The sequence below is a fragment of the Perca fluviatilis genome, chromosome 7 (assembly GCF_010015445.1).
Source record: "Perca fluviatilis chromosome 7, GENO_Pfluv_1.0, whole genome shotgun sequence".
Taxonomy (NCBI): Eukaryota; Metazoa; Chordata; class Actinopteri; order Perciformes; family Percidae; genus Perca; species Perca fluviatilis.
Genome location: NC_053118.1, coordinates 41,005,353 through 41,017,728, shown reverse-complemented (window position 1 = coordinate 41,017,728; position 12,376 = coordinate 41,005,353). Strand labels below are relative to the sequence as shown.

The window sequence follows — 12,376 nt, the reverse complement described above, 5'->3', positions numbered from 1 at the left end:
ACACGGCATCTAACCACTGTAAGAGCAAGGAAACAAGAAAAACACAGAAATACTTTTAGTTTAAATATATCCATCTTTTTATTTTATACTCATCTCCAAGTCCTTAAAACTCTTAAACAGCATATCATAAAGTGACCGAAAATACAAACAATATTAGAGGAAACAATGACCAACATTATGCCCTTATCAACCAGGTGCTAAACAAGTTAAACATAAAACACTTTGCTTGTATGAGCTGCACACTTTGCCCGCTTGTGGGAACAACTATAAACTTCCGGTTTCAATCTTTTCAAAATAAAAACGCTAACGCTGGAAACTGCTATGGATTATTAAATGAATGAAATAAATAAATAATATGTGGGTCACTTAGAGCTAGCTTGGCTGTTATGTTAGCTCTAACATAAGTTAATCACAGAAGAATCTGCCAGAGAACAGGGTCATTTTGATTACCTAAAGCTAGCTAACTTGCTAGCTAGTGCTTTTATTTTGAAAAGATTGAAACCGGAAGTATTATAAGCTGGCTGAGGCCGCGGGCAACATGTGCTGCTGATCCTCCGCCAAATAAAGCATGGTGTATGCTTATCTCGTTCATCATCTGGCTGATAAAGGAACAAGGTTTGTCAGTGTTTACTCTAATATCATTTGTATTGTCAGTCACTTTATGATATGCCGTTTAAGAGTTTTACGGACTTGGAGATGAGTATGTGCAAGTAAAGCTAGCATGTCAACATATTTTAGCCTGCAGTTAATTACTTGGCTAATGAGCCTGTTTAGCTAAACGGTGTAACTTGAGAGATAGAAATGCAATTACTACGGTATATTGGATGTGACAGAAGGTTCAAAGGAGAATAATTTCATATTTAATTTAATATTGTATTAGGCTTTTAATTTAGGTTGATTTCAGCATAGAGAGTGAATAAACTACCCAACCATGAAGACCATCTTTCAGCTGGGGAGGCTACACTATGAGTCTAAGAGAGGTTATCGGCGCTGCAGAATTCCTTTTTCCTGTGGAAAATGGAAGAGCTCCTAATCAAAAGTATGCCTGCTTTAAATACATGATGGCCTGAGACAGCATTATTTGCCATCAACTAGTCATTTAAACCTTTTTATTACACCTGCTATAACCCGATGCCGACACCGGGGGGAGCAAGTGGCTTTCTATTTTGCCCTAGAGAGACGCTTCAGTTTATTTGGTCATTCTAGAGAAGGTATTGACAGAGAGAGCTGCTTATTTCCATCCCCTTTGCCCCGTCTAGTGTAGCAGCTTTCATTGCGATTTGACAATTTATATTCACATTCAGCATGCATATCCCAACAGCCCATGTTCTCCTCACAGAAATGATGTCTATAACTATTTATGTGATCACACAAGCTGGGTCACATACCATGTATGGCATGTATGGGTCATGTAACCCAAAGTTGTATCCTGGAATTCATTGAAAACTTTAATTTGACACAGTGACAAATGAATTACTATGTGGGCTGATCACATTTCTTTCTGAGACAATTAACTGTACAGCATTACTGTTTCATCAAGGCGATGTTTATTGACACGCGTGTGCTTGTTGTCTTGTCTGGCAAAGGAACAGAGACGACACAGAGCTAGTCGAAGGCCCAGGAGACAACCTCTCCGACAGCTCCAGTCTGAACGGCGATGAGAAGCTGGAAGCGCAGCAAATGCGATGGCTGAAGTTTTCAGGGATGAGGTAGAACATTTTTTGTATCTATCTCTTGCAGAGCTCCCTCCTGACATCGCTGCCCTGATGGAGCCTTTTTTTTTCTCGAAAAGGCACTCTGGACAGGAGAGGTTATCGGCGCTGCAGAATTCCTTTATCCTGTGGAAAATGGAAGAGCTCATAATCACAGGTATGCCTACTTTAAATACACAATGGCCTGAGACAGCATTATTTGCCATCAACAAGTCATTTAAACACTTTTTTATTAATTTTTAGACACCAAGAACCTGATGGCGAAGAACCATCGACCAGCATGGATTGGAGCTCAGGTTATGGTTGCCTGGGTGGGCACCCAGAGGAGCAGCAAGTCTGAAAGAATTCCTAGAAGAGAAAATTAAGACTGTCCTTAAAAAGAGGAGGCGCTCGTCATCGATGGAGGCTGAGCTCAAAGCAAACTGCAAAAAAGGTTACAAACGGATTCATTTGCTTGTTTTATTTAATTATTTTAAAGATAATTTTTTGGATAGTCATTAAAGGGGGAGAGAGATGGGGGACGACACACAGCAAAGGGCCACTGCATCGAGCCAGGCGCTCCCATGCGAAGGTTAGCTTAGAGGGCGGCGCCCCGAATAATTTGCTTGCTTTTGTTATGCTTCTAAGTGTTGTACATATAGTGACTGTTCATTTTAATGATTAAAAAAAAATTATTTAACCAATGTCAGTCTGTGACCTGTGATTTGCAACGCCACTGTAAATCTTTAAAAATATATAGTTATTCTACAAAAGATGATTCAGTAAATATTGAATATTTCAGCCGAAAGTAATGTTTTTACAGTAAAACCATGACCACATTGATATTCAAATTAGGCGTTATGTAATAATGTGATAAGAACAGAAATATATCACCACAGAGTTTGAACCCTTGAAATCTAATTATGAGCCACAAGATTTAAATCCATTTTAACAATGATTTATTTTCACAGAAGGGTGATGCAAAGATGTATTAACAGATGCAGCAAAGTCTTGCTTTCTGAAAAAGTCTGAAATAGGTGTTTGTTAATCCTTAAACTCCTGTTTCTTCAGGTATATGCTAATGCTATTCTTCCTGGGGTCCTACAATCTGTCGTGTGACAATACCATTTACGACATCACATTACACACCATACACACACAGATATTACTTCACATTACACACCACACACACAGATATTACTTCACATTACAGACCATACACACACAGATATTACTTCACATTACAGACCATACACACACAGATATTACTTCACATTACAGACCATACACACAGATATTACTTCACATTACAGACCATAACACACACAGATATTCCTTCACATTACAGACCATACACACACAGATATTCAGACCTGAAAATCACTCACCTTCGGCAAAATTCGCCGTTTTGAAACCAAAATAGGTGACCTACGTGAATCGTGTAGATTCAATGAGAAAATGTTTTGGGGGAAGCTGGATTTAACCAATCATCGAACTTCCACCTACCAATGAAACGAGTTCTAGCCAATCAGATGCAAAGTAGGGCGGGTCTTTGCCGAAATGTGAGAGTAAGTGCCCATAGAACAAGTGCGGTGTGGTCGCCGTGGTAACACAGCTAAAAAATGGAGGCAAATTTATCAAACTTGGAGCATGTAGATACAGGAAGCTTTAGTTGAGAAAGGAGTTAAAAGAAATGGTGCTTGGCATGAATAGAGGACAAGAGGAAAAGAGTGGAGAGGGAAGCCGTTTAGCACTTGGTGCCTCAAACTGAGGGAGGGGGGCTTCTGCAGCGCATGTTGAAGGAAGAGACTGGACGACAGCAGCGGTAAACAGGGCTTGCTAGCTAGTCATTAGATGCTAGTCACAAAGCTCTGACACGAGGCACGTTACCGGCAACACCCTACCGTCTAAGACTGTTCTTACCGACCGACCAATACAGACAATACATGCGGGTGTACGTTCATAGAGGAACATGATTAGTCATTAACGATGGCCGCTGTGTGAAAGCTATGTGAAGCACAAACTGCCTCGATAAAGCTGTCTGTCTGGACTCAGCGTGGCAGGTATTAAACATAAAGTCCTGTCCCCCCAGAGTCTAGACCTCTAGCTGTATGAAACGTTTTTTAATAAATGTACATGACAACTAATATATAAATTTGCCTTTTTGATGATGACTTGGCCAAACTAGTAAAGTTTAGATTTCACAATGATTCATTGTAGGATTATGATATTATGGCAATATGTAAATCCACATTGACTCTTTATTTAACATATGGTTGGGAAGAAGTAAAAATTGATCCAAAAATTTTTAGTTGTTAAAAATTGAGTTTTATTATTGTGTAATGTCAGAAGGACTTTAACTGTTTTGCCAGTCAAATTAACTTTAATGAGTGCATATTGAAATATTACACTGTTGGCTGGCAAAAAATTGCATCTCAAAATGAATCAGATTGATGCTTTAAAATATGGAATATTTAAAATGTTCTCGGGGAGAATGCCCCCGGACCCTCTCAGAGGGTTATATCCTTCTCACCTTATTCACCCCTGACCTGTTTTCATGCTTGGATATTATTTCACATTACACACCATACACACACAGATATTACTTCACAGTACACACAATACACACACAGATATTACTTCACAGTACACACCATACATACACAGATATTACTTGATATTACACAACATTTGAAAATACAAATCATATTTAATTTTACAGTTAATGCAATTAATAAAAAAAGACATTACGGCTAGTCCGAATCCATCTATTTTAAGAGATAAGATATAATAAAAAGCCCTATAACAGACTCTCTGAATTGGGTTTTACATATTGACATTTCTTCTTCAGTGATTTTTGAAACCATACTGAGTGTTTTATTGTTTAATAATATTTGGGAGAGAGTTCCAATCACACATTGCTCTGGACTGACGAACGCGTTGAATTGTTTTGGTTTTCACTTAAATAAAACTACATCCTACTGCATGTCTCCTTGGATAATGTGTATCAGTACTAAAATATATTTTTTTAATAAAGTAAAAGGTGTTTTTTATTATAATGTTATGTAAAAACAACATTAGTGAATACACAAATCTATTTGTAACTTTACAGCATGAGAGCCTTTCATGCATTTTATCAACATTTGATCTAAACCCACATGAGAGAGATACATGTGCAGCTTTATTCTGAATCTCATTATAGTTTTTAATAGTTGTTGTTGAACCAAACCACAGAGCAGTAATCAAGGTGTGAAAAAACAATCCCAGACTCTAAAACACTTTGAGCTGCATTTAATGTGTGAAAGGTGCTTTAACAAGATATTATTATTTTTGATCCGTTATCTTCTTTATGAATGAATGAAAAGACGGCATTAAAAACGACCCAGAGATAAACTGTCAACATGTGTTTTATTCAACAGGAGACACAAGTTATACTGATACATCAGGTAGTAATAGATTACTCTGATTCATCAGGTAGTAACAGATTACTCTGATTCATCAGGTAGTAACAGATTACTCTGGTTCATCAGGTAGTAACATATTACTGACTTCCATGTAAGTGAACAGGAAGACCATGTTCACATCTGACTATAATTCTTCTGTTGTTACGAGCTACTCCTTTGTACCGACAGTTGTAGGGAACAGCAGGTGGATTCTGCTTCACCAGGTTACAGTCAACAATTGGGAAAGTAGCTTTGCTGATTGTCATACCGTTGTTGCCATATGGGTCTCCTCCTCCTACAGCACAGATGGCTTTCACATCTCCTTTGATGATGAAGGTATTGAGACTCTTGCAGCTGTTGCTTGGGTTCACTTGGGTGGGTGGGGTCACGATTTTTCTATCTTTTATAACCTGGGTACATTGGACAACAGTCATCCCAGCATTGATATGCTTATGCTCAAACTTAGTCCAACTTTGTCCGTCCACAGAGAGCACGGCAGCAGAGATCAGCAGAACACCAGCAAAGATAGAGATCTTCATGTTGATCTGGAGAACACAGAGTTATAAAAGCTGTTAGAGACTTTACTCTGACATATCTAACATCTCTTTATATTATCATATAAAAGCTGTTAGAGACTTTACTCTGACATATCTAACATCTCTTTATATTATCATATAAAAGCTGTTAGAGACTTTACCTGACATATCTAACATCTCTTTATATTATCATATAAAAGCTGTTAGAGACTTTACTCTGACATATCTACCATCTCTTTATATTATCATATAAAAGCTGTTAGAGACTTTACTCTTGACATATCTAACATCTCTTTATATTATCATATAAAAGCTGTTAGAGACTTTACTCTGACATATCTACCATCTCTTTAATAATCATATAAAAGCTGTTAGAGACATTCCTGACATATCTACCATCTCTTTATATTATCATATAAAAGCTGGTAGAGACTTTATATATCATATCTATATTATTATATCTCTTTATATTATCAGATAAAGCTGTTAGAGAAGCAACAACTGTTTACATGATTTCATACATTAAACACATTTTGCAATGAAAACAGAGTATATCAAAACTTGTACACAAGTAGTGCAAGTATTACAATATTGAATGTCTGTATATTAGGCACATGTAGAACAAAACAGTAATCCAACTGCAAAAGACTAATGAACAAAGACGAAATGAAAGCACATGACAGTAGAGTAACATCAGACACAGACACACTCACATATATACACACACACACATACCAACACACACACACACACCCCTATATTACCAACAGTTGACTATCAGGCTACATACGACCAAGTGTGCATATTGTTGTTCAGACAAAGAGGGGACTATTGAAACCCAAATGTTCAGTCCCCTCATATATGTGAAAAGATCATCAGACCATCTCAAAGTGCTTAAAGCTATTGCTGTGGAAAAAGGGGGAGCACAGGTACATCTGGCCTTACATATGTTAATCACAGCTAAATAACTGTGTGTGTGTGTGTGTTTATACCTGGCCTCACCCTTTTTCCACAACAATAGCTTTAAGCACTTTGTAAAATCACTGTCCAGATAGCTGGTGGGGTTCGGTAAGAATACCATGGTAAGCCCTTTACTCTGACATAGCTACATCTCCGTTGGTAAGAGATGTACACATACACACACACAGACACACACAGACAAACACACACAAATGTGATGGCTCGTGGCACACACGCAGACGTAGTGGTGGTCTGGTCCGACTAACGAGGCTTACGTGTCGCCATAACGACGAGTTTGACTGACAGCCAATCACGACAGTCACATACTGGGGAGCTTCATTCGATTCCCAGTTTGTTCGATTCCCAGTAGCGTACTTGATAGGTAGACGGAAACGTGAAAACATAGTATTATTTCATTGTATATCTAACAGCTAATATTCAAACTTATGAATACGAGTCATCTGAGTCATCAGGCCTCAAGTCAAGTCATGAGTCTGGAGTCCACCTCTCTGCTACTTACCCCTTTGTGTTTGACCATCCAGTGTCTCCACTTGTTTGTGAGCTCCTCTTTATATCAGACTTTTCTGCAGGTTCCCCAGCAGACAGGGAGGGAAACTAGGTCACCAACAAGCCACCTGTACCTTTTCCCTGCCTACGTCGGCAAAAACACACATTATACTGTTTGCTTTGGCTGCAGAAGCCATGGATACATGTCAACGATCTTATCAAGATCTCCCCCCTTTCTTGCTATTACAGTATGTCAAAGCATCACAAAGTCTGCAAAAAGGTTATGTAAGGTTAATGCTGGACCAGGTGCCCTTTGTCAGGTATTAATGGAGCCGGTGAGGCGTGAACCGTCTGACACCGAAGTCCATTACTACCTGACAATGGACACCTCAAAGGCCATTAACCCGCTTATACCATGGTCACTTGTCAAATAACATATTTTTAAAACATTAGTTCATATTTTAATTAGTTTTACAATCTAATTCTAAAGTTTATCCAAACAATTACACTGGTTACTGAAAGAAATCTTAAAAAGACGTGTCACTTAGATTTCTGGAGGAAGGAGAGTCTTGGGTCGAATTGAAAGTTAAGCAAAAAGTTTAATAAAACAACACGGTGAAAACGACAGTCAAAACACAATCAAACATAAAACACTGCCAGCAGCAGACTGCAGACATGCTTCCCCTTGTGGGGACACAGATTGCAGCCATGCGACATGACAAAACAATACACTGTAAACAGCGGGCTTCAACATGGTTCCCTTGCGGGGCCACAGATTGAAGCCCTGAATCTTTCTCCTGATCCCACATTTATTCCTGTCTCTCAGGATAAGGACACACCTCTGAATTTCAGGTCACAGACTAAGGTTGTTTATCATGGTAGTGTCGATTCTACAGAGATATGCATTTCCTTTGTTCTAACCCAGTCTGCGGCCAACAGGGGTGGCTCCCCCAAAACAGATGTGGTGGCAAATTTTATTTTAACCATTATTGATTAATGACTTTAACCATTTGCTTAAAGATTATTTTAAACCTCCACAAAATGCTGTTCCTTCCTCTTAGACTCTTTAAAGACTAGAGAGGGACAGCAGCGCTACTAAACTCTTAGCCTAGTGGTTTTGTTTAAGAAACTCTAGCTTCTCATTTTGTTTAACTTTATAGCAGACAAAGTCGAGAAGGCCACAAACCATGTCTCCTACTGCCTCCTGAGATAAAGGGTTGTTTAGGCTAATGTTGGGAACAGAGAGCAGGGAGGAAGGTGAGGATGGTTTGACTTTTGGTGATGTCCTCTTTCAACTATGGCCAGGCTAAAAGATAAAGTTAGAGGGGTGGCTTGAGAGAGGTTTTGACTATATGATGATGTGATGTTTAGATTTTAGTTTAGTAATGCTCATTCAGTTGTACTGCATGTACCTTTGAATCTGTATTCTCATATTTTGCAAAATATAATAAATGCTCAAAAACCAGACTTTGGTTTAATTCTCAACCAGTCTTTATATGTTTTCATTTTTATCGTGATATTTACTGAACTCTGCTGCTTCAAGAAAACTTCCATCACAACTATCTTCAATGTGAAAAGGTACATTGTCTTTGTCACATCTGACTATAATTACCCTGTCAGTATAAGCTGTACCGTGTTACTCACAGTTGGGATACCTGGCACCTGGATTCAGTTTACAGACAACTAAATGGTAAATATCAAGGCTAATTCTAAAATTGCGGCTTTGTGGCCACACCTCCCTCTTTCTCCACTACGACAGATTGTTCCGTGTGATACGCATTATTACCATTCAAGAAGGTATTGGTATCCTTGCAGGGTTTGTTTTCCCTGATTGAATTTTTCTCCTTTCCTCATTCATCACATTGGTACATTGGGCAGCAGTCATCCCTCATGTTGACGTGCCTAGTATCAAAGGACAGAGCATCTGCAGTTTCTGGTCCCAGGAACATGAGAGCAGCAGAGAGCAGCAGAACACCAGCAAAGATAGAGATCTTCATGTTGATCTGGAGAACACATTGTTATAAAAGCTGTTAGAGACTTTACTCTGACATATCTAACATCTCTTTATATTATCATATAAAAGCTGTTAGAGACTTTACTCTGACATATCTAACATCTCTTTATATTATCATATAAAAGCTGTTAGACTTTTCTCTGACATATCTAACATCTCTTTATATTATCATATAAAAGCTGTTAGAGACTTTACTCTGACATATCTAACATCTCTTTATATTATCATATAAAAGCTGTTAGAGACTTTACTCTGACATATCTACCATCTCTTTATATTATCATATAAAAGCTGTTAGAGACTTTACTCTGACATATCTAACATCTCTTCCCTTCCTAACGCATCGTATGTCTTTAGTTTTATAAATGTCTCCTAACAGTCTGATGATGTTAGAACTTGTTAAGTGACATCAGGAGTTTCTACAGCGCAGAATAACTGCACAAAGGATTATTAATCTAAATCTTTCTGCAGAAGAAATCCATAAAGTCCTGATGCAGCCAGAATAGGTTCTGAGTGATTGCAGATATAAACATACAGAGTTTACATCTGTTAAAGACAGAATAATAATCTAAAGTATATTTACCTGAATGACAGGAGAGAGATGAGTTCTAAAGTCAGCAGCAGGAGAGATACCTGAAATATCACATGATAACACACCTTCATTACAAAGATTATTATTAACAAACACACTATGTTACATCATATTTAAATACATTATATCACATTTAATTACATAACATCACAGTTAACAAAAAAGTGGCGACAAAACTGTCAAAAAGCAGCAAGAAAAAGTGTCAAAAACTCAAAAAATGCCGGAAAAAAGTGTCAAAAGGGTCAAGAATAGAACATAATTCCATGTGATATCACAGGTAACTTTGAGGTTCTTTAGAAAATGTGTCAAAAATGCAACAAAAACGTCGACAAAAATGTCAAAGAGTGGCAAACAACAGAAATGACAAACCTTCAAAAATACGCCGGAAAAAGTGGCAAAGGTGACTGAAAAGTCAACAAACAAGTTGACAAAAACATTGGAAACAAAAAGTGACAAAGACTAATGTTAGGAGCCTTTAGTTTTCTCTTACCGAGAGTTGGTGGAAAGCTCAGGTAGGAAGGAGCTGCTGTCCTTTGGTCGGAGCTTGTTTTCAAAAAAAAGAATTGAATGTTAAAATCTAAACTGCTCCAAGTCTGAAGAAGAATAGCAGAACTCTGACACGATGCAAATCTGAAGAATGTTCAGACTGATAAATGAAATAATCTGCAGTCTTATATCCTCCCACAGAGAGGGTTGTCCCTGAAACAAACAGCTGAATATCATCTCCATATACGGTAAACATTCAGCTACAGGTCCAGACATCCCACCCACTGGTCCTAATTTAAATACACACTTTACGGATGCTCAAAGACGAACGCAGAAAACAAAAAGAGGAAGTTAAGCTGTTGTTTTCTCACTTTAAGATGTTTTCACACGTTGCTCGATGCAGCTTCCTGTAAATGATGACCTGCACAAATAGAGATTAAATTAACTTCGAAAAATACTTTTTAAATTACTAAATATACTTTCTTATATTATGAAACACAATACTGAAGCATTTTCTATAGAACTGGGTGCAGGTACAAACACACACACACAGTTCTTATAAGTCAAACTGCATATTTTCAAATCTACAGATATAATTTACCTGGGAAGCTGTAAACCTGGGTTACACTCTTCTTCTGTACTTTCTCCTAACCCCTCAAATTATGGCCCAATTAATTAGAACTAAGCCTTTAAAACACCAAAGTCCCTCAATACCACTAACTAACTGGAGCGATGGAGGCAGCAACTCCCATCGTGTTCTAGGTGGTTACATTGTTGTTATTGTCAAAGGAGTCGGTCTTCAGTTCCCAGTCGTAAAGGCCTGTCTGACAGCAAGGTAAAGCCCTCAAAATATTCTAAATATAGCGTGCATCTTAAAGGGATACTTGTCTGATTTTTAAACCAGCTTTGTGTCATGGAAGTTTGTGCGCATGAACGGCTTCCCTCCACTTTTGCATCAGGCCAAAAACGCGACTAACTGAAGAAGGAAGAGCAGGGCTACATTTCAGTAGTGGCCCTAAGCTTTCAATACATTTGTTTAAACCGGGTCAATCCTATGTTGAAACTAAGAAGAATCTGTTAAAAACAAATAAGTAGAAAGTCTGAAAATGTTTTCCATAGAAGTGTCTCATATTGAGGAACTGCTGCTTTGTGTTCCTGTTTCTCAGAATCAGGCTGATTCACTTTTCTGAAAACAATCATGTTTGCTAGTTTAGTTTAATGTTTTCAGAAAGGGTTAGTTGTAGTTTGTGTCCCAGGAGTCCTACTTCAGGGGACCGCAGTTTTAACCCCAAAACATAATCCTTTTTCTAAACTAGTCTTTTTGGTGTCTAAACCTAATTGTCATCACCGCATGAAGATCAACAAACACTAAACACTAGAAAAACTCAGAGGTCCCCGTAAACACTAAACACCAGAAACACCCAGAGGTCCCCACAAACACTAGAAACACTCAGAGGTCCCCGCAAACACTAAACACCAGATACACTCAGAGGTCCCCACAAACACTAGAAAAACTCAGAGGTCCCCGCAAACACAAGAAAAACTCAGAGGTCCCCACAAACACTAAACACCAGAAAAACTCAGAGGTCCCCACAAACACTAGAAAAACTCAGAGGTCCCCACAAACACTAAACACACACACACACATACAAACCATACACACAACAAACACACAACATGCAACACACATTGACACACAACAAACAACACAAACAAACACAGACAGACACACACACACAGAGACACACACAGAGAGACACACACACACATACAGACAACACACACACACAACAAACACACAACACAGACACAACACACAGACACACAGAGACACAGAGAGACACACACACTCACAGAGACACACACAAAGAGACACACACACACACAAACACACACCACAAACACACAAAACAGAGACACAGACACACACACACACACTCTCACACACACACACACACACAACACACAAAGACACACAAACACACACACAACACCACACATATACACACAACAAACACACAACACAGAGACACACACACAAAGACAGAGAGACACACACACTCACAGAGACACACACAAAGACACACACACCACAAACCCACACACACAACACACAGACACACATACAGACACTCACAGAGACACAC

The 12,376-nt window shown here is 38.5% G+C and overlaps 1 protein-coding gene across 2 annotated transcripts; it reads right to left on the bottom strand.

Moving 5' to 3' along the window:
* Positions 1-5,109: 5,109 nt before the first annotated feature.
* Positions 5,110-9,762, bottom strand: LOC120562400 (angiogenin-like). 2 transcript variants are annotated; one of them, XR_005639771.1, is made up of 4 exons: positions 9,735-9,762; positions 8,924-9,140; positions 7,151-7,282; positions 5,110-5,679 (listed from the first exon to the last, which is right to left on the bottom strand). XR_005639771.1 is itself a non-coding variant. In XM_039806126.1 (2 exons), exons 1-2 carry the CDS (start codon positions 7,166-7,168, stop codon positions 5,233-5,235), a joined length of 465 nt encoding a protein of 154 aa, XP_039662060.1. In that variant the 5' UTR covers positions 7,169-7,375; the 3' UTR covers positions 5,110-5,232. The 2 variants fall into 2 exon arrangements, 1 of the variants encoding a protein (XP_039662060.1); XM_039806126.1 differs by lacking the exons at positions 8,924-9,140; positions 9,735-9,762 and having other exon boundaries at positions 7,151-7,375.
* Positions 9,763-12,376: the final 2,614 nt, after the last annotated feature.